This window comes from Lepidochelys kempii, chromosome 1, assembly GCF_965140285.1.
Source record: "Lepidochelys kempii isolate rLepKem1 chromosome 1, rLepKem1.hap1, whole genome shotgun sequence".
Lineage (NCBI taxonomy): Eukaryota > Metazoa > Chordata > Testudines > Cheloniidae > Lepidochelys > Lepidochelys kempii.
Window position 1 is genome coordinate 50,047,238 of NC_136380.1, and position 22,167 is coordinate 50,069,404.

General features: G+C 41.0%; 1 protein-coding gene across 6 annotated transcripts in view; it reads right to left on the reverse strand.

Annotated features, from left to right (window-relative positions):
• Positions 1-22,167, reverse strand: part of STARD13 (StAR related lipid transfer domain containing 13) — a 491,362-nt gene that overhangs the window by 264,805 nt on the left and 204,390 nt on the right. For 5 of the 6 annotated variants that reach the window (XM_073341692.2, XM_078852676.1, XM_078852678.1 and 2 more), the window contains one exon: positions 1,746-1,779. In XM_073341692.2, coding sequence (XP_073197793.1) covers positions 1,746-1,779 — 34 coding nt within the window. Of the gene's footprint in view, positions 1-1,745; positions 1,780-6,375; positions 6,470-22,167 lie in introns of those variants that run through there. The other variant, XM_078852682.1, reaches the window with a different exon arrangement.

Genomic DNA, 22,167 nt, shown 5'->3' on the forward strand with positions numbered 1-22,167 from the left:
AGCAATTAAGAAATGTATCATAGTCAAAATACTGGAAATGCTGTTTAAATACTCCATTTTGTTTAAAATGTACACGCTTGTAAATCCTTTAAGATTCCCAGTCTTCAGTGCAACATATAGATTTTGATTCAAGTAGATATTTCAGTAAAGAGCTGAAGAAAATATTTCATCACTAAATCAATACCAGCATCTGATGGAAGCTGTTCACCTTTAGAATAATGTACACTTATTTTTCATAGGCAAGTATCGACATTATTTACTGAAAACACAATTGATCCAGTAGATAAAGTTAACGTGCACAAAAACATAATAGAACTATACTACAATTAACAACCATCACATATCATTGACACAATGGTAAAGTAAATGGGCACAGAACTGCCAATTAAGACCTCTGTTTTCTAGGCCAGATTCCAACCATTGTGCTAAATCAGCACCTTTGCCAGCTGATCCGTTGAACTGGTGACATTGGCAATAAAAATGATTCCCTCATCTAGCAGAGTTAAAATAGCCCTTGGAAAGACAGAAGATGCAATTTGGGAACTGAAGGAACGGGGGCACATGTTAATTTAAACTAGAAGAGATCACAGGGTTAGAGGACCTGTTCAAACCAGTCCCCCAGCCAGATAAAGAGGAGAAGTAGGGTAATATGGAGAAAAAAATCATTAAAATAATGATCCACAATTACTTTATGTTTAATCAGAGTGTACTGCATATTCACTGTACTTTGCACTGTAAAGGAAATTCATTTTTTTTTCTGATTTGTGCAGATCCAGAAATCCCATACTTCATGATTTTTAAAAGGGTTCGAACGGACGTAGGGTTATGTGACAATAAGGATTCACCAAGTCATTCTTTGGGCTTCTTTGCAAAATTCTGTTACTGCTATTAAATACTAATATCACATTTGGAAACACCTGCCGTTTTCTACATTTCTTCATTGCTCTCAGTTACAATATAATAAAGAACTCTGGACTTACTTGGGCAAAGCACTGATGCATAGGCTTACATCTCACTGAAATCAATTGGATTCATGAAGTCAATGTGATTTAAGCATATGTTTAAGTGCCATGCTGAATGAGGACCTCTATGCACACAGATGCATATCCAAACCTTTATTTTAGCTCCTAGTAGTCACACTGAGTGAGTTTGGATTTCTAGTTATTTATTTCCACAAATGTAATGATTATTGCCATAAACTTGGGTGCCTCAGATAATTAAAATTAATTACAAGAGAAATAATTTCCTATGTACTAATCAAATAAGCGGGTATCATTAATATTTAATGGCCACATCAGTCTGCCAGTGATCCCTCCTTAATGTCCCATAAATGATTTGCAAAAGTCCTAGCTAAATAAATACACTTTAAATAGTTACAAGAAAGAGGCCAGATTAATTCCACATCACTAACACTGACTCTCTAGAAATATATATTTTATCTTATTTCAGAACCCACTTTACAAGCTGTAAATCCAAAGTAGCAGAATTTGCAACTTCCTTATGGCCTAACGGTGGCTAAATAAATATATATACACCGTGTTCATGGACAATAGTACAAAACTGTCCAAAACAACAGCACTGAAAAAAATACAGAACCCGAGTCTAGTATAAACATCAGAGAGTCCCACAGATGTTCCATCACGATGTATATTCTTTTAACATGTTTACCTTGTTTCTCAAGAAACTTTCAATAGGGTATAACTTGTAAGTAGCAGAATGTCTTTTTCAGAAGATTATGGACTTACCTGCTTTCTCTTTGCTCAGCTTCTGAGACAACACCTGTAAGAAATAATTCTTTTTTTAGTTTAACATTTTCCCAAAAGGCTCAGGATATAATTTTATGACAAAAGTAAGAACGGACTTTAAACTTAGAAACATCACCATCTTGTTTGGGTCAGTACAACCCATAACTTTAATTTAAAGGCCCTGGGGACAAGATAAGCTTAATTTTCACCCAATTTATGTAAAGTCAAAAGACTGAACTGATCCTTCTGGATACCAAGAAGATTCCAGATGAGAACCTCACAGAATCCGCAATTTGCTTGAGATGCAGCCATTCCCATGTCTTAGAATCATAGAATATCAGGGTTGGAAGGGACCTCAGGAGGTCATCTAGTCCAACCCCCAGCTCAAAGCAGGACCAATCCCCAACTAAATCATCCCAGCCAGGGCTTTGTCAAGCTAGTGTGCATTCTTTGGTCCTGCTACATGAAAATCATCTGCAGCTCTCTCAAAAGCACTAAACTGCTACATTGCCTCATCCATTAAATGCTGCCTCTCCAGCCTTGATGAGGATCACTCCATACAAACTTAAGTTAAAAAAGAGAGTCCTCAGCTCTTAATTTATATGCACGTTTTACTGAAACATCAGAAAGGTCCTCCCTTAAATACAAAATGTAATTAAATTTTCTACTTTCATACTAGTGTGAAAGTAGAATGAATTATATTGAAATTATAATTCATTAAAGAAATGCTGCTTGAAGAGTTTGTTGAAATATAGTTGTCAGGAAGAGAAACATTAAGGAGTGTGAGACAATGGGTCCTCAAACTAATTAACTTACAGCTTCTACTGAGCTAGAAGATTGGTAAACGTTAGTATGCAAATAAGATATGTACGTATATTTGTCAGTTTCTGCTTCCTTTTGTCTCCTATGTTAAATTGGCTTTGGCTTATCTGTATCAATAAGTTAGCTTGAGCTTTTGCAGAAGGCTCACATATATCTGGGTGCATTGGCAAAGCGCTTTGCTAATAAACAGAGTGGTCTGACAAATTCAGTGAGTCTTGAATCTGATTTTGACACTAGAAAAAAAACCACTCTTTCTAGGTGAGGCAGCATGGAGTTGTTTTCCCAACCTAAGAAATACTGCAAGACAATTTTACTTTGTAAAAGCCCAGTTATGATCACAGTTTAGGTTTTGTCTAGCAAAAGTAGTCAAGGTTAGGTTGGGTTTAGCTTAGCATGGGAGTGAGATTTGACGACATTTAATTAACGTGTATTAGCTAACTCTGACCTAACCCCAACCACTTTTAAACATGGACAGAGTTGGGTTCTAAATAACCATGTTTATTAACTACATACAAACATACACGGCCTAGTTACATATATACACGGATACTCTGTTAGGTCCTGGGGGCTTCTGCGACAGAAGACAAGGATGCCCTCTAGAGGGCTCACAAACTATTTAAAGGGATACTACCCAATTCCTAGGCAGTACAGGCGGAAGAACTAGCTGGCTGTAAACTCAATCCAGTGATTTAGGTGATGGTGCTCAATTGGAGACAGCAACTGGAAGCAATGTTGGAGATATCATCACTGGTTAGATCCCCAAAAGCTGTTAGATGAGGAGATACATTTGGTTAGAAGGTTGCAACCTCTTCTTCTGGAGCTGAAACCATTTCTATTATCTAGGATTTTGTCATCTCTGGATCAGACTATAGCAACGGAACAAAAACTTGAGTCTGTGCAGAAATGGAAGGTGGTACACGGTGTGGCCGCCTGCTTTTGGTGCAGTGTGTCTCACTGGGAGCACATTACACCAGCGCTTCATGACCTGCAATGAGCTTCTAGATGAAATCTGAGGAGTTTGTGTCAGCCTATAAAACCCCAACATGGTCTTAGTCTTGCCTGCTTGACAGAGCACTGCTCTCCCTGAGCCATACTCTCACAGATGCAATCAGCAGAGGTGCTCAAGCTAGGGACCTCCTCAGTTTAAAAGGGTCAGTACTGGTGGTATTCTCCATAAAGAGCCCTCAGCTTTGTAATTCTCGCTTACCTCTGGCAAGGTCTGAATTAGGGCAAGGTCTATCTATGTTTCAAAGCTGTTGGAGAAAGTTGAGATGTATTTGGGACTGAGGTCAACCATCTAATACCTTTAACTTTAGAGACTAACCAATTTATTTGAGCATAAGCTTTCGTGAGCTACAGCTCACTTCATCGGATGCATACTGTGGAAAGTGTAGAAGATCTTTTTATATACACACAAAGCATGAAAAAATACCTCTCCCCACCCCATTCTCCTGCTGGTAATAGCTTATCTAAAGTGACCACTCTCCTTACAATGTGTATGATAATCAAGGTGGGCCATTTCTAGCACAAATCCAGGGTTTAACAAAAACGTCTGAGGGGCGGGGGGGGGTAGGAAAAAACAAGAGGAAATAGGCTTGAATAGAGACTGGGAGTGGCTAAGTCATTATGCAAGGTAACCTAAGTTAATTGTATCCAATTTGCAAATGAATTCCAATTCAACAGTCTCTCGCTGGAGTCTGGATTTGAAGTTTTTTTGTTGTAATATTGCAACTTTCATGTCTGTAATCGCGTGACCAGAGAGATTGAAGTGTTCTCCGACTGGTTTATGAATATTATAATTCTTGACATCTGATTTGTGTCCATTTATTCTTTTACGTAGAGACTGTCCAGTCTGACCAATGTACATGGCAGAGGGGCATTGCTGGCACATGATGGCATATATCACATTGGTGGATGTGCAAGTGAACGAGCCTCTGATGATAGTGTGGCTGATGTTATTAGGCCCTGTGATGGTGTCCCCTGAATAGATATGTGGGCACAGTTGGCAACGGGCTTTGTTGCAAGGATAGGTTCCTGGGTTAGTGGTTCTGTTGTGTGGTATGTGGTTGCTGGTGAGTATTTGCTTCAGGTTGGGGGGCTGTCTGTAGGCAAAGACTGGCCTGTCTCCCAAGATTTGTGAGTGTGTTGGGTCATCCTTCAGGATAGGTTGTAGATCCTTAATAATGCGTTGGAGGGGTTTTAGTTGGGGGCTGAAGGTGATGGCTAATGGCGTTCTGTTATTTTCTTTGTTAGGCCTGTCCTGTAGTAGGTGACTTCTGGGAACTCTTCTGGCTCTATAAATCTATTTCTTCACTTCCGCAGGTGGGTATTGTAGTTGTAAGAATACTTGATAGAGATCTTGTAGGTGTTTGTCTCTGTTTGAGGGGTTGGAGCAAATGCGGTTGTATCGCAGAGTATGGCTGTAGACAGTGGATCGTGTGGTGTGGTCAGGGTGAAAGCTGGAGGCATGTAGGTAGGAATAGCAGTCAGTAGGTTTCCGGTATAGGGTGGTGTTTATGTGACCATTGTTTATTAACAGGGGGGAGGAAAACCTGGATTTGTGCTATAAATGGCCCAACTTGATTATCATACACATTGTAAGGAGAGTGATCACTTTATATAAGCTATTACCAGCAGGAAAGTGGGGTGGGGGGAGGTATTTTTTCATGCTTTGTGTGTACGATGAAGTGAGCTGTAGCTCACAAAAGCTTATGCTCAAATAAACTGGTTAGTCTCTAAGGTGCCACAAGTACTCCTTTTCTTTTTGCGAATACAGACTAACACGGCTGTTACTCTGAAACCTGGTTAACTTTGTTGTTTAAGTCGGGGATAAACTGCTAGATTTTATTTGTTTAGTTTAGTTTGTGCTTTTAAATCAGAGCACCTAAGTCCAGGAATAAGTACTTTCTCAGAGTATATAAGTCAAAATAAATAACAACACAGTCCTGCCCTCATCCTCAGTTTTAGTGTTCTAACATAGCCCTAGGGGCACCAGTTATTTTCCAATCAAAGTCAGGCTACAACAACTTCCAGTGTCTTTTTCGAACAGCATACAACAAAAGATGCAAATTGTAATTGGAGCAAACCCAGATGGCAACAGAAATCTTCCAGACTAAGAGTGATTTATGGAAATTGTAATAGTAAGGCACTATATAACTGACTGTCGAACAAAATACATTTGTTGGAGCACTAGCATCCCATCTGTACTGCATGGCAATATCCAATCAAATCCACAGAAACCATGGACTAGATTAGTTCAAGTTTCCAGCACCTGCTGTTCTCAATAATGAAGAAAATTCACTAACAACTCCAGCTGTAGTAATTTTGCAAATGGAAGTGTTAAATAGAATCCAAAGACAAATATCTTGCATTGATAAAACCATTTACCTGAGCTATAAAAACCAGAATACAGAAACCAAGAGTTTTCCGATAGACATTGGCCTCAGTCCTCCTCTCATACCACTTTTACACCAGTGACCTCAATGGATTCACTTCTAATTCACCTCTGTGAGAGAGGACTCAGACCCGCTTTGTTTTATGATCACAGGACATTGATAAAGTCTGGTTTATGGAATCTGAGAAATGTATGATCAAGGGTGGGGCCCTGAGTTCATTTGGGGCCACTGTGGAATTAAGTTAAAAACTCAGAGTTCTTGGTCTTCCAGTTCCTACAAAAGAAAAGGACGTGTAATATGGGAAACTTGAGTGGGAGGTCCTTCTCTAGCTCTGTTTTAAAGCACTTGGCATGTGTGTGTCTGTTATCTCTCTGCTCTCAGAACAGCCAACAATTTAGTAGACAGCTCCTCACCTGGTGGGTCTCCGGTCTGAGAACACTGATCCCTGCTCCACTGGCAGCTGTATCCACTGTGTCTAGTGTAATCTCTGCTAGCTCACTCTGGGCAAAGTCCTGGCTGCCAGGCCTTTCCCAGACCATGCTAAGCAGGAGAGGGAAAAGTCTTGGTTTAGCAAGATACTTTAAAACAGGCATAACTTTAAGCACATGATTGGTCCCATTGAAGCCACCTTTCTGAATCAGGGAAAGAATATTTGGGGTATGTGGCAAAAGAGAGCAGGAAAGATGATTCATAGTGTGTGGGCAGGTAAAGAAAAGGAGACTGTGTAGACGCACCCTGCAACCCCCAAGAATAATCCAAAATTCTAAAGATATCCCTGAAAGCAATTTCACATATATAAGTTATGCAAACAAACAATTAAAATGATGTGGAAATGGATAGGAGGAAAACACCAGTAATATAAATCCAGCAATGAAAACAGATCAACATGCTCAAAGATTTTTTCCTCAAATATACACTATTTCTGACATGCATAAATTGTGTGGGCATGAAACCTACATGGTACAGCTGGATTAGATGATTTAATAATGTAAGATTTTGTCCTAGTAAGCTTCTTGTCACATAAAAGCCTTTTTTGACAATGAAAATGACCACGAAATGGGAACTCTAATGAACTCAGGATTATTGTAATCTGCAACAGCACAATGATTCTGCAATGCTAGCCAGTCCTGTAACTTCATCTGCCACTTTCACAAAAATAAAAATGACAGTTGTGTCCAAGAATTTTACTTCCCTCTTCCCCCATCAAATTTCATTAGTTATTAGCCATTTTAAAACCAAATTGTAAACATTTCAATCTGACAGTGGTATTTGAGAACATCTGTCAAACTCCAATCACTGATTCCAAGCAAATCACTCCATCAAAAGAAGAAGAAAAATAATTAGGTTATTTGTACGACATGAAAGTGATTCTTTCGACATTTAATAAAAAGCCAAGAAGTTAATTCAACATAGATAGGGACTCAAAAATATCATTGTTATCTAATAAACCCTGGCATTTTGACAGGCCCACTTGACATCTGATGCTAATAAAAACAGGGTTTTCTATTCTATGGGTTTACATTCTATGGAAAAAAATTGCAGCACAGTTATGAAGCGTAACGTTGTCTGAAGATGGCATATGATATAGTTAGATGACTTTTCTTGTTGATTAATAGTTATGGAAGGACATCACTTAACTTTGCTTGGAATAGACTGGAAATCATGCTTGTTGTTAATATTATTGATTAAATAGTTTGTTAGACCTTAATTTAAAACTATACATATATATACCCTGTTCTAAAGGAGCAATCTAGAAATTCACATACAAAACTGAGTCACCAGATCAGCATTTTTGCTAGACATTTTTACAAGATTGATAGAAAAAGAAAACTCAACAGATATCAGGACTATATAGTTGTGCAAAATAAGGGACCTTTGCCCAGATCCTCAAACTCCTAAATACCTTTGAGGATCTGTGCCTTATTATCTTCTGACACTTATAAGACAAGTCAGTCACTCAGGATTTCATCCTGCCCTCCAATGAGTGGTATAAACAGTGTCAGGCAGTTTTTCAATGCACATGCTGTTCTGCACCACACAGAGAGTTGAAGCTACTAATGGAGGGTAGAAACATGCCCTAAGTAATAAGGAACAGTGTGTAACACATTACTGTACTCAAGATTTTTCTCAAAATAAAGTTTTTAAATAATGTAGCATTAAGAACATATTCTACACTGGTCAGGGAAACCATCTAGAAGGTAACACTACCATTGGACCAAATCCTGGTCCCCTTCCTTCTGTGAATAATCGACTTCAGTGGGATTATTTACGGCAGGACTGGGCCCATGGTATCCCTAGACCAGCTTCAGAGAAAATGGATCATGAACCACATGACCTTCATTATAATAACCAACAACCACTGGTTCCTAAATAAACCCATCCCCTAAACATAATCCATGGAATTCATGTAAATTTCCAGCTGTAGGCCAAACCAAGTGCTGTTCACTGCAGATTCTGTTGCATGGCACCACATTTAACAAAAATCCTGAACAAGCACTAAAAATGTTTTCTCCATATCAGCTTATGACAGAGCTATCACAGTGGCAGATGGTTACCTTAGGACCCTAGACATAAGCACCTAGCACACTGTTGATACTGTACAAATAATAAAAATTACTACTACTCTGGCTGCTGTGGAAAAGTCACATGACCGGAATTTCTAGCTGTCAAAGTCAAATCTAGATGGATCAGTACACTTGAGTTCAATGGGTGTACTCACTAGAGAAAGGCATGTAGGATTTAATCCATTGTCATAGGTGAATATAAAAAGATTTTAAAAATCCCCACTATAGACATCTTTAATGGATGACCCTAAAGGCACTTTTATTGCTTAGGAAAAGAACTAATTGAGATGGGGGCATCTAGCCGCATGGATCAAACCTGCATTCTGCAATGTTATCAAAATAAAAACCTTTCATAAATATATTCAATTCTGTATAAGCATTGAAGTGACAGTGTTTTAATGGAAGTCACAAACATTTTAAAACTCCACCACTTCATATTGTTTCCCCTATACTCATGAAAAGTTTCAAGTAGCAATCAGAGTAAGAATGTACATAAAAGGAAGTGGGTTTCTCTTTTGGTGTCTTGGCAAAGGGTTCAATTTAAAGACCATAAATTATTTCTTATTATAGTGGCAAAGTGACACAAATTGCATTGCCCTTCCTGGTTTCTGTCTCACAGAATCCAGATATCTGCAGCATGCAGAATTTTTTACATTGTGCAACAACAGAAAATGGAATTGAAGTTAATATTTTAGGCTAGGATTTTAAATGATCCTAAAGGAGTTAAACGTCCAACTCCCATTCAAATTCAAAGTTCATTGAAACTTCCTGGACATTTCAAAGTTCAGCTCTAAAAATCCAGAAAATTGTAAATTTTGCCTGCAAGTACAAAAATAGAGTTAGTCACTGTATGTAATTTCAAAGGCTTCAGGGTAATTTCATCATTAAATAATGTATTAAAATAATTTGTTCCTTATTAATAAAGATCTAAATACAGTTTTCTCTAGCATAATATTTTAATTGGTAAGGTGAAGGACATACCCTAAAAATAAATCCCTGTACTAAATGACCCTTGTCTCTTAAAGCTTGAACATAGCCTCCATTGTTATTACCTTTTTTCCACTACAAATGTTTTCTTCAAGTTCTTCCCCTAGATTTTCTCCAAGCCCAGATCAACTGTCAGAGAAGACCAGATTTGTATGGTTCTTTATCCTCTACCTACTACTACTTTGTATATATTCTGATCCACTGAATCATGCAGATATGTAATAGAAGGTTTTTAATAAGCCATGTACTGGGGACAGTTGGCCAGCTAGTGTATTCATCATTGAGATGAGGCAGAGACGTGGGAGCTAAGGCAATGTTTAGTGCTGGTGTAGTGTTTGAAGTTTTGATCAAATAGAAATGTAGCTGAAAAGGACCTCAGAGTGACAATTTTTAAATAACCTGTTAATTAGAGGGAAAAAAGGTTTGCAATAATTGAAGCAGAGTAACAATAAAGTCTATAAAAACAACAAGGAGTCCGGTGGCAACTTAAAAACTAACAGATTTATGTGGGCATAAGCTTTCGTGGGTAAAAAATGCACTTCTTCAGATGCATGGAGTGAAAATTACAGATGCAAGTATTATTATACTGACACATGAAGAGAAGTGGAGAACCAGTGTTGACAGGGCCAATTCAATCAGGGGGATGTAGTCCACTCCCAGTAATTGATGAGGAGGTGTCAATTCCAGGAGAGGGAAAGTTGCTTTTGTACTGAGCCAACCACTCCCAGTCCCTATTCAAGCCCAAATTAATGGTGTTAAATTTGCAAATGAATTTTAGTTCTGAAGTTTCTCTTTGAAGTCTGTTTCTGAAGGTTTTTTGTTCAAGTATGGCTACTTTTAAATCTGTTACAGAATGTCCAGGAAGATTGAAGTGTTCTCCTACTGGCTTTTGTATGTTACCATTCCTGATGTCCAATCTGTGTCCATTTATTCTTTTATATAGAGACTGTCCGGTTTGGCCAATGTACTTGGCAGAGGGGCATTGCTGGCTCAGGATGGCATCTAACACATTAGTAGATGTGCAGGTGAATGAGTCCCTGATGGTGTGACTGATGTGGTTGGGTCCTCTGATGGTGTCGCTAGAGTAGATACGGGGACAGGGTAGGCAATGAGGTTTGTTACAGGGATTGGTTGCTGCGTTAGTGTTTCTATGGTGTCTAGTTGCTGGTGAGTATTTGCTTCAGGTTGGGGGAGGGGGGGAGGCTGTCTGTAAGCGAGGACTGGCCTGCCTCCCAAGGTCTGTGAGAGTGAGGGATCGTTTTCCAGGATAGGTTGCACATCGCCGATGATGTGCGGGAGAGGTTTTAGCTGGGGGCTGTATGTGATGGCCAGTGGTGTTTTGTTATTTTCCTTGTTGGGCCTGTCCTGTAGTAGGTGACTTTTGGGTACCCATCTTGCTCTGTCAATCTGTTTCCTCACTTCCTCAGGTGGGTATTGTAGTTTTAAGAATGCTTGATAAAGATCTTGTAGGTGTTTGTCTGTCTGAGCGATTGGAACAAATTCTGTAGTATCTTAATGTCTACAATGATGAAAACCATTTTTAACAATATTAAAACTGCCATCAAAAGAAAACAAAGCGAATATAGTTTATACTAGAAGAGCTGCCATTTTAGTAAGTTATCATTTATCACGTTTGAACATCAAAAAGTTCTCTGATTAATTTACAGAATGGAATTATGCAGATTTTCAGCAGTTGATAATCTTCCTCATAAACTTCCAGAAATTATAACAATAGAGGTTAGATCCAAGTTTTAAGAGCCAAGGCCCATTTAGTACAAGGATTTACTTTTAGTGCATCAGGAACATCTACCTGCTATCAGTATAAGAAGCATAAGCAGAAAGTACTCCAAAAAAGGGGTTTCATTAATCCCTTCCATCATACCTGTCACAACTGACTTGATCCTTTCTGTGACTTGCGGCTCTAATGTTGTATTTGATTTGGTGGTTTTGTCTTGCTTTCAGAAACACTGCTTCTCTGTCACCATCACTCTGCAATACTCTTGCTTATCAAGACTGATCTTCTCAAAAGGCTAACATGGCACATTTCAGTTAATGCTGTTCCTCATGGATCTTGTCACGTGGGATTTAGTATCAACCCACATGCCTCTGGCCTTGACCTATTTGGCTAATGCAAGTGAATGAAGTCACAAAAGTTATAGGAGGATAGGGATGGCAGACACGAACTGCTTTGTCTGCTAAATTTGAACCCAAGCTGAATACAGTTTCAAAGTATTTAATTATGTAACTAGTAGTGAAGTGTTTTTTTCTCTTACTAGTATGTTGGCATAATGTTCAATACACTGTATCACTGCGATTTGTTCAAGATACCACCATAATGTGTATACTGTGGAAAGAAAATGTTCCTGTGGTTTACAACAGATCCATAAATTCCAAAAGGGGTTGATAGAGAATGATCAAGAGTGACAAGTTGGGTCAGGCAATATCTTTTATTGGACCAACTTCTGTTGGTGTGAGACACAAGCTTTTGAGCTTACACAGAGCTCTTCTTCAGGTCTGGGAAATGAACTCAAAGGAAGTGTCCCTGCTAAATACAAAGGTTTGAACAGACTGTTTGTCATAAGCAGTGAACACCTATTTCAAGGGACCATTCTCTGACACCATCTATTATAAAGGACTCAAAGAAGACCCCACACCATATTTGACCCAGGAATTTAAAGTCCTTTCGCAAACAACTCCAAGAGAAACTCTACAAACATCCCCCAGGAACCCACCCCAAGGACCTTCTACATACTTCCTAAGGTACACAAACAAGGGAACTCAGGCAGACCCATCATATCTGGCCACAGCACTCTTACTCAAGGAATACCAGGACTCATAGAAACCATCCTCAAAGCACCCACTGCACAAAGGGCCAGCTTCCTCCAGGACACAAGTGACTTCCTCTACAAGCTCCGTAACATTATCAACCTCCCTGAGAACACCATCCTCGCCACCGTGGGTGTCACCTCCCTATACACTAACATCCCTCACAATGACCCTTGCCTGCCTTAAATATTTACAAGACAACGTACAACCCTCAGATATCCACCCGAAACACATTGCCAAATCCATCCATTTCAATCCTCACCCATAACAATTTTACATTCAACAACACACACTTTGTCCAAATCATGGGGATCAGCCCTGGTTACTAGGATGGCTCCCTAATAAGCCTCTTAAGGGCCACCTCGAAGTAGATTTCTGGACAAATGTACCATGAAACCAATGATATACCTGAGATACATCAATATTTTCATCCTCTGGACAACCACCACCCGTCCATTACACTCTTTCTGGAACACACCTACAACAGCATCAACTGGGATACCATGACCAGTTTCAACAATGGAACCTTACAGATAACTATATACAAAAAATCCTCCCCTACCTTCATAAATCCACCCCAACCACACCAAAAAGTCTGTTATCTGCAGGCAGGCACTCAGATACCATGGAATATGCCCCAGGGGGAATAACCAGGATATACGCCTTATCACACTCAAAACTGCTCTTCCCAAACAAGGACACTCTACCAGGGAAGTAGATTGCATCATGGAAAGACCACCCAAATACCCTGAGAGAACCTGCTTCAATACAGAAATAAAATCCCCTCCGATCACACACCCCTAGTTGTCACCTACCACCTCACGCTGGAACGGTGTATCATCAAACAACTACAAGTCATACTTGATGGGGACCCCATCCTGAAAGAAATCTTTCCTGAACCCCCGCTTCTGGTCTTCAAACACTCCCCCGAAACTCTCCAAGCTCATCATCAGAAGCAATCTGCCCAAAGACCAGGACATAGCAACTCAAAGTGCCACCAGACCATGCCAGAACAAGAAATGCAAAACCTGTAGACATATCTCTACTGCTACAATGATCAAGTCCCCTCCGTCCACAACACACCTTTCAAGATCCATGGATCTTATCACATGTGATATACTTCATCCAGTGCACTAAATGCACCACCAACAACTATGTGGTTGAAACCAGACAATCACTACTCTCTGGAATGAACTCACACAGGAAAATGATAGAAGACAAAAACCACCATTATCACCTGCGGGTGAACACTTTTGACAGTGATCACTCTATATCTGACCTATCAGGTCTCATCCTCAAAGGAAACCTGCACACTCTCAAAAGACGAGCTGGGAGTTTAAAGCCACAACTTTGCTAGACACTAAAAATCATGGACTGAATAGAGACCCTGGATTTATGGTTTATTACAACAATATATGACCCACTAAGAACCCCCAGGTTAATGGGCCACTTCACCTTGAATGGTCCATTGAAATATGTGTTAACTACTTATGCTAAACAATCTGTTCAAACCTTGTATTTAGCAGTGACACTTTGAGTTAGTTTCCCAAGCCTGAAGAAGAGCTCTGTGTAAACTCAAAAGCTTGTCTTTGGCCTTGTCTACATTACAGTTTTGTCAACAAAAGTTATGTTGACACTCAAAAAGCCCTGTAATAAAAATCAGTATTGCAGGTTCACATTCACTCCCTCTGTCAGCAGAACGTGTCCACACTTGGGGACCTACCATCGAGAGCATGAGCAGTGCATTGTGAGTACCTATCCCACAGTCCAGCTCAACACCTTCTGCTGCTAGGTCTTGTGGGAAGGCAGAGCAGATTGTGGCACTTCTTGGGACTGGGCTCAATGTCCCAGGATGCACTGCTTTCTGTCCCAGAATTCCATGGGCTTCTGGTTTTCTTTGGTGGCATTTTTTAATGGCCCTTCTTTGCTAGGCACCCCAGCATCTTTGTGAGAAGGGATGGATCCAGCACTGCTCTCCTATGTCCTGATAACTGTCATGAAGACATAGTGGATGGCAGTGCAGTTAATCAAGATGTTCCTAACTGAAGATGACTTCCAGTTGCCTGACATGCTGTGTGATATGAATAGGAGCAACTTTAGGTTGTTTTTGGCATTCACGGAACAGTTGCAGGGGCGGACCATCACTTTTGGGCTTGGGAAACAAGCACTGAATGGTGAGATCGTATTGTCATGCAGGTGTGGGATGATGAGCAGTGGCTACAGAACTTTCAGATGTGAAAAGCCACCTTCCTGGAACTGTGCGGAGCTCGCCCAAGGACTGTGGCACAAGGACACCAGAATGAGAGCTGCCCTGTTGGTAGAGAAGCTTGGGGCAATTGCTGTGTGGAAGACGGTGACTCCAGACTGCTACCGGTCAGTCGCAAAACAATTTGGAGTCAGGAAGTCAACCGTTGGGGCTGTGTTAATGCAAGTGTACAGGGCAATTAATCGCATCCTGCTATGAAGGACCATGACTCTGGGAAATGTGCATGAAATAGTGGATGGCTTTGCAGAAATGGGCTTCCCTAACTGTGAAGGGGCAATAGATGGCACACATATTCCAATTTTGGCACCAGACCACCTTGTGACGGAGTACATCAATAGGAAGGGGTACTACTCCAAGTTGCAGGCACTTGTGGATCACTATGGGCATTTCACGGACATCAATGTGGGGTGGTCCAGGAAGGTACATGACGCATGCATCTTCAGGAACACTGGCCTGTATAGAAAGCTACAAGTGGGGACTTTCTTTCCAAAACAGAAGATTGCAGTGGGGGATGTTGAAATGCCCACAGTGATCCTGGGAGACCCGGCATACTCCTTACAGCCGCGGCTCATGAAACCTTACACAGGAAACTTGGACAGCAGTAAGGAGCAGTTCAACAACAGGCTGAGTAGGTGCTGGATGACAGTGGCATGCACCTTTGGCAGATTAAAGGCACACTGACAATGCCTTTACGGCAGCTTAGGCCTCAATGAGGATAATATTCCCATGGTCATGGCCGCATATTGTACATTGCATAATCTTTGTGATGCTAAGGGTGAAAGGTTTGCTCAGGGGTGGAGTGCTGAGGCAGACCACTTGGCTGCTGATTTTGATCAGCCAGATACCAGGACTATCAGAGGAGCCCAGATGGGGCAATCTGAATCAGGGAGGTTTTGAGGCAACTCTTTGAAAATGAGAACCAGTAATGTATCTCTCTGTGATTGGTGCTGCAATGTTACATTACGTGTAGTTTTTCTAGAAAGTAATGGTGATATTTGGGGCCTTACATTCCAGTAAGAACATGAATAAACTGCCTGTGTATGTATTGGTAGTGCCTGCTATCTCAATTTGTAGGAAACAAATAAAGATGAGGTACCATTCAAAAACTTTGCTTTTATTTAACAAGAACAAGAACACACACAAAGATGCTTGGTGGGAAGGGAGGTACCAGGGAAGGGCAGGGAGAGTTTCAGAGCTGAAGGTCCAGCTATCATTTTGAAAGTTGTTTAAGGGGACGGAGTGAAGGGGAAACCGAGAAGTCCTGGAAAGCGGAAAGGACTGTGGGGGCAGAGTTGGGGGAGGCATGGAAAAGATTTCTGAACGTGCTGCAGGCGAGGACGGGCACTCATCTGCTTAGTCTGCAGCATTATTAAGGATTTCAGCATCTGCATTTGCTCCCTCCATGACTTTAATCATCTGCTCAGTAGTGTCCTTAAGAAACTCCTCATTTTCTTTTCTGTCCTGCCTATCGGCTTCCCTTCACTCTTTGCGACCCCTTTTCTCTTCATTGGAGAAGTGCAGTACCTCCCGGAATATGTCTTCTTTGCTCCATCTTGAACACTTGCTTATCTGGCAGAGACACTCTGTGGTGTGCCTGGGTGTTCCTGAAGGCCACATCGGCTGAAGCAGAAGGAACAATGCACAGAAGCATGATTGTTAAATTTACACACAGCATTGAAACATTTCAGTAAAATACACCTTTTGAAACATAATCACTTTCTCACTGACCCTTGGCAAGCACACATATCTGTGAACACAAAAGCATAGTGAGTGTTGGCGACGGAGAGGGATGCGGGGGATAGGGGGCGCTCTACACGGGGAAAACAGCACTCTTCAAGGGTTGTGGTGCAGCCAACTAGGGAAAAAATTCTAAAATTTTCCCACACTTGTCCACAGGCCAGGATCATTGTAGCAGGTATCTGACTGCTGAGGATAAGCAGGGAAACGAGGGCACATCTACTACATGCTTGTTGCTTCCACCCTGGTCCCTATGCTGCTCGCCTGTGTGCCGCTTTGGTCCCTGCACAAGTGATTGTCAAGTGGCGCAGAAAGTTTCCAAGAATGGGGGAAGGAACAAAGGAGCTCTGCCAAGGAACCTGTGGCAGAGGATTGCCAAGTACCTCTAGGAAACCTTTCTGGAAATTTCTCTGGAGGACTCCCCTGAGATCTCGACATGCATCAATGCCCTGTTCCACCATGCACAGGGAAATGTCCAGCACAGAGAAACACAGCCAGCCTTGTACATTTCTATACCCTGAACCCACCTCCGCACTACACAAACTACAGCCACTTACCAAGCATCTCTTCTGCTTCTTGCTTGCCGGAGAGCAACTGCTGAAACTGGCTAGATACCTTTGGAGCGGTGAACAGTTCCTGGGTGCCTGGCCCACCAGGAGCTCCACATCATCGTCTAACTCCACCTCTTCATCCATGACTTCATCCTCCGGGTTAGGTCCTCTTTCCACCATTTCCATGCCTGCCGAAGTATCCACAGGGCTCTTGGCAGTGGAGGTAGGGTCACCACATAGGATAGCGCCCAGCTCCTTATAGAACCAGCAGGTCTTAGATGCCTCACCGGAGTGACTGTTTCACTTTGCACTGCATTGTGTCCTGATCATAGCCCTTTTTGCACAAGCCTCAAGAAATCTGCCCTTAGATCTCAAAATTCCCATGGCTCAAGCGCAGCTGGGACTGCATAGCCTCCTCTCCCCAGATACTGAGCAGATCCAGCAGCTCCGCAGTGGTCCAAGCAGGAGAGCATTTACTGTGATAACCTGCCATGGTCACCGGGGAAGATGCGATGAGACATATCCACGCCAAGCAAACAGGAAATGGAATTTCAAAAATTCCCAGGGCTTCTAGGGGGAGGGGTGGATGGTTATTTACCTGGCTGCAGGGCAGAGGAGTTCAAACTGCTGACCAGAGCAGTCACGATGGGCACTGTGAGACACTTCCTGGAGGCAAAGTGATAAAATCAAGCATGGTGTCTACACTGGCACTTTGTCGACCAAAATTTTGCGCAAAGAGTCTTATGTCTCTTGTCTTATTTTGCTGCCAAAAGAGGGCATTTTTGCTGCCAAAAGTTGCATCACAGTGCTGCCTTTTGTCAACAAAACTTTGTAGCGTAGACAAAGCCTCTCTCACCAACAGAAGCTGCTCCAATAAAAGATATTACCTCACTCACCTTGTCTCACTAATATCCTAGGACCAACACGGCTACAACACCACCATAAGTGCAGACTCTGTGGGTTCTCCGGGAAAAATAAAAGTCAGTGCCTATGAACAACACTGCATAAAATGATCAACAACGTCTTCCATAAAGAAGAGACATGTTGGATACCACAAAGGAATGTAATAGGGTTGGATACCTTCTTGGTAAAGTATTGATGAAGAGCTTTAAGGATGCTTCTTCCAATTTTAAAGGTGAGGGGAACATTTATCAATTAGTTTCTCTTACAAAGAAGTCAGCAGCTTCAGCATTTAAAGATGTAGGATGTGAATTTCCTGGAATATATCATAATTATTTTACAGTGTTGTTGGGACTTCTAAATTTTATCTGTGGAGACTGTTACAATCCATCGGTGATCTTCAAGAAAAACACCATCCTGGCCACTATGGATGTAGGAGCCCTCTACACCAACATTCCACACAAAGATGGACTACAAGCTATCAGGAACAGTATCCCCGATAATGTCACAGCAAACCTGGTGGCTGAACTTTGTGACTTTGTCCTCAATCACAACTATTTCACATTTAAGGACAATATATACCTTCAAGTCAAAGGCACTGCTATGGTACCCGCATGGCCCCACAGTATGCCAACATTTTTATGGCTGACTTAAAACAACGCTTCCTCAGCTCTCGTCCCCTAATGCCCCTACTCTACTTGCGCTACATTGATGACATCTTCATCATCTGGATCCATGGAAAAGAAGCCCTTGAGGAAGTCCACCATGATATCAACCTCAGCCTAGACCAATCCATGCAAGAGGTCCATTTCCTGGACACTACTGTGCTAATAAGTGATGGCCACATAAACACTATCCTATACCGGAAACCTACTGACCGCTATACTTACCTACATGCCTACAGCTTCCATCCAGGACACACCACACGATCCATTGTCTACAGCCAAGCTCTAAGATACAACCGCATTTGCTCCAATCCCTCTGACAGAGGCAAACACCTACAAGATCTCTATCAAGCATTTTAAAAACTACAATACACACCTGCTGAAGTGAAGAAACAGATTGACAGAGCCAGAAGAGTACCCAGAAATCACCTACTACAGGACAGGCCCAACAAAGAAAATAACAGAACGCCACTAGCTGTCACCTGCAGCCTGCAACTAAAACCTCTCCAGAGCATCAAAGATCTACAACCTATCCTGAAAAATGATCCCTCACTCTCACAGATCTTGGAAGACAGACCAGTCCTCACTTACAGATAGCCCCCCCCAACCTGCAGCAAATACTCTCCAGCAACCACACACCACACAACAAAAACACTAACCCAGGAACCTATCCTTGCAACAAAGCCCATTGCCAACTCTGTCCACATATCTATTCAAGGGACACCATCATAGAACCTAATCACATTAGCCATGCCATCAGGGGCTCATTCACCTGCACATCTACCATTGTGATATATGCCATCATGTGCCAGCAATGCCCCTCTGCCATGTACACTGGCCCAATGGGACAGTCTCTATGCAAAAGAATAAATGGACACAAATCTAACATCAGGAATCATAACATTCAAAAATCAGTAGGAGAACACTTCAACCTCTCTGGCCACTCAGTAGAAGACTTAAGGGTGGCAATTCTGCAACAGAAAAGCTTCAAAAACAGACTCCAATGAGAAACCGCTGAGCTTGAATTAATATGCAAACTAGATACCATTAACTTGGGTTTGAATAGAGACTGGGAGTGGCTGGGTCATTACACATATTGAATCTATTTCCCCATGCTAAGTATCCTCACACCTTCTTGTCAACTGTCTACATGGCCATCTTGATCATCACTACAAAAGTTTTTTTTCCTTCTGCTGATAATAGCTCATCTTAATTAATTAGCCTCTTACAGTTTGTATGGCAAATTCCACCTTCTCTGTATATATCTATCTATCTTCTTACTATATGTGCCATTCAATGCATCCGATGAAGTGGGCTGTAGCCCACAAAAGCTTATGCTCTAATAAATGTGTTAGTCTCTAAGGTGCCACAAGTACTCCTGTTCTTTTTGTGGATACAGACTAACACGGCTGTACTCTGAAACCTGTTACATTATTCTAACAAATCCATGGTGGATAGGGGTGTAGGGCTTCACAGTTGTCATTATACTGCACTCTATGGCCACTTGAAACTACCTAGCAACATCAGGGACAGAGTGAATAGCAGCTAAGCAGATCTGATTCCATCCTGCAGAAGGCAGTGATGCACATCTCTCTTTCCATGCATGTGCGCATACACACACACACACACTTATTTCTAACTTTTTCTTTGTAATAGACTTTGCTAGTAGATGACATTTTAAAAATCTTATCTGATACATACTTTGATATTGATCTAAAATAGCACAATGAAAATTCAGTAAAGACAAGTGCAAAGTACTTCAGTTAGGAAGGAAAAAGCAACTTCACAACTACAAAATATTGGCTAGGTGGTAGTATTGCTAAAAAGGATCTGGGGCTTACAGTGGATCATAACTGAATATGAATCAACAATATGATGCAGTTGTGAAAAAGGCTAATCTCACTCTGGGTAGTATTAACACGAGTGTGAATTAGGGAACTAGGGGACCAAGCTGACCAGTACAAATGTAAGTGCTTGCTGGCAGCAGGCAGAAGCACACTTTCTACACTGAAGGGCAGCAATCTTCGTTCTCCAAGAATCACTCAAGACACCCTGGACGGCAGAAGTCCTTTTGTAGGGGATGTATTAGGCAGCATCTCTGCTTCCCCGAACGTACCAACAAAAGCAGGATTTGTGGGTGGCTTTATGAATGTTAAGACCAGTGTGAAATTTCTTTACTGGAGTCCTATTTTACAACACTTGTCATTTGTATTCCGTTTTCTCTGATTGCCTTGGAGTTTCCTGTTTGTTTAGCAGTTGGCAATAATGCCAGATTTTAAAAGAAACAATTCTTTTGTAAATGACATGTTGCCTCTTTTGTAGATTTCATAAGCTCCGCCTTCCTCATATAGAATTTAATGTATTCCAGCAATAGAGGTATCAAGTATCTAAAATGGAACTGTCTTTCTAGTTCATAAATTCAAAGTGAACTCCTTATAAACCAAATTCAGAAACTGCCAAAAATTGGAAGTACCTAGTTTTGCTCCAGGCCAAAAGAGAATAAGCACAGAAGTCAATTTTCTCTTGTGATGTATAGTATACAGTATTTAATAGTGATTGTTTTACAAATAATCCTCTCTGCCTCTGTTCAAGGACATTGAACTTTTGTGATAATTGAAAATTAATATTTTCACGGTGAAAGTGCAAATTTCACAGTGCAACAACATCCACTGGTGGTAATAGATACAGTTAAGTCTGAAATGCTTCATGCAGCAGACCTAGTGCAGTTTAGATAGCTGCAATTTATATTTCCAAGCAATACTTTGGATAGCTGTGATTCTTAGCTTAGGAAAGGGGAAGCATGCTGCAAACTCTTGATAATGTATGGCAATAATATCCCCCTGTTGGGCGCAAGAATTCTCATTACTCAGTATGGCAACTCTAAGAAGGTGAGACCAGCTGTGTAATTTTATGCCATACTGGGTAATGAGAATTCTTGCGTGCCCAATAGGGGGATATTATTGTCCTGATTCAACAAAGTACTTAAACATATGCATAACTAAGTGTGTGAATAGTCCAACTGAAGTCAATGGGGCTATTCACATGCTTCATGTTAAGCATGTGCTTAAGTACCAACTATATTTGTATCCAATACTGTAAACAAAAGAGCTAAAAGCTGCATGCTTTAGGGCAAAGCTTAACTGAGTCAGTACACCTGTACATAGTATGTACAAAGCAATTCTCATCCCTATATCTCTAATACTGTTCAGCTACACATATTTAAAAAGCTTTTAGAATATATACTAAGGCCAACTCTTAAATCAACTTCAATACTGTTATTTTGTCTAATAGGCAAAAATCTTTCATGGCATGATTTGGATGCATCTCTAATAAGTGCAGAGTAAATTACAATATTTTGAGAACTGCCTAATTTATGATAAAAGACTTTAAAGATCTAATTATGCAATAAATCACAAATTCAAGGGTGCTAAAAACAATGGAAAGAAAAAATATACTGTCTATTTCAGTTTATAATCTGAAGAAGAGCTCTGTGTAGCCCAAGAACATGCGTCTTTCACCAACAGAAGTTGGTCCAATAAAAAAACATTACCTCATCCACCTGGTCTCTCTAATATCCAGACACCAACATGACTACAACAATACTGTTTATAATCTGACACCTGGGTGGCAGCACAGCCTTCTGCTGTGGTTACCGCAGGGGACTCAGAGTTGGGAGACTTGGAAAGAAATTTCCAATCTTCCTAAGAGA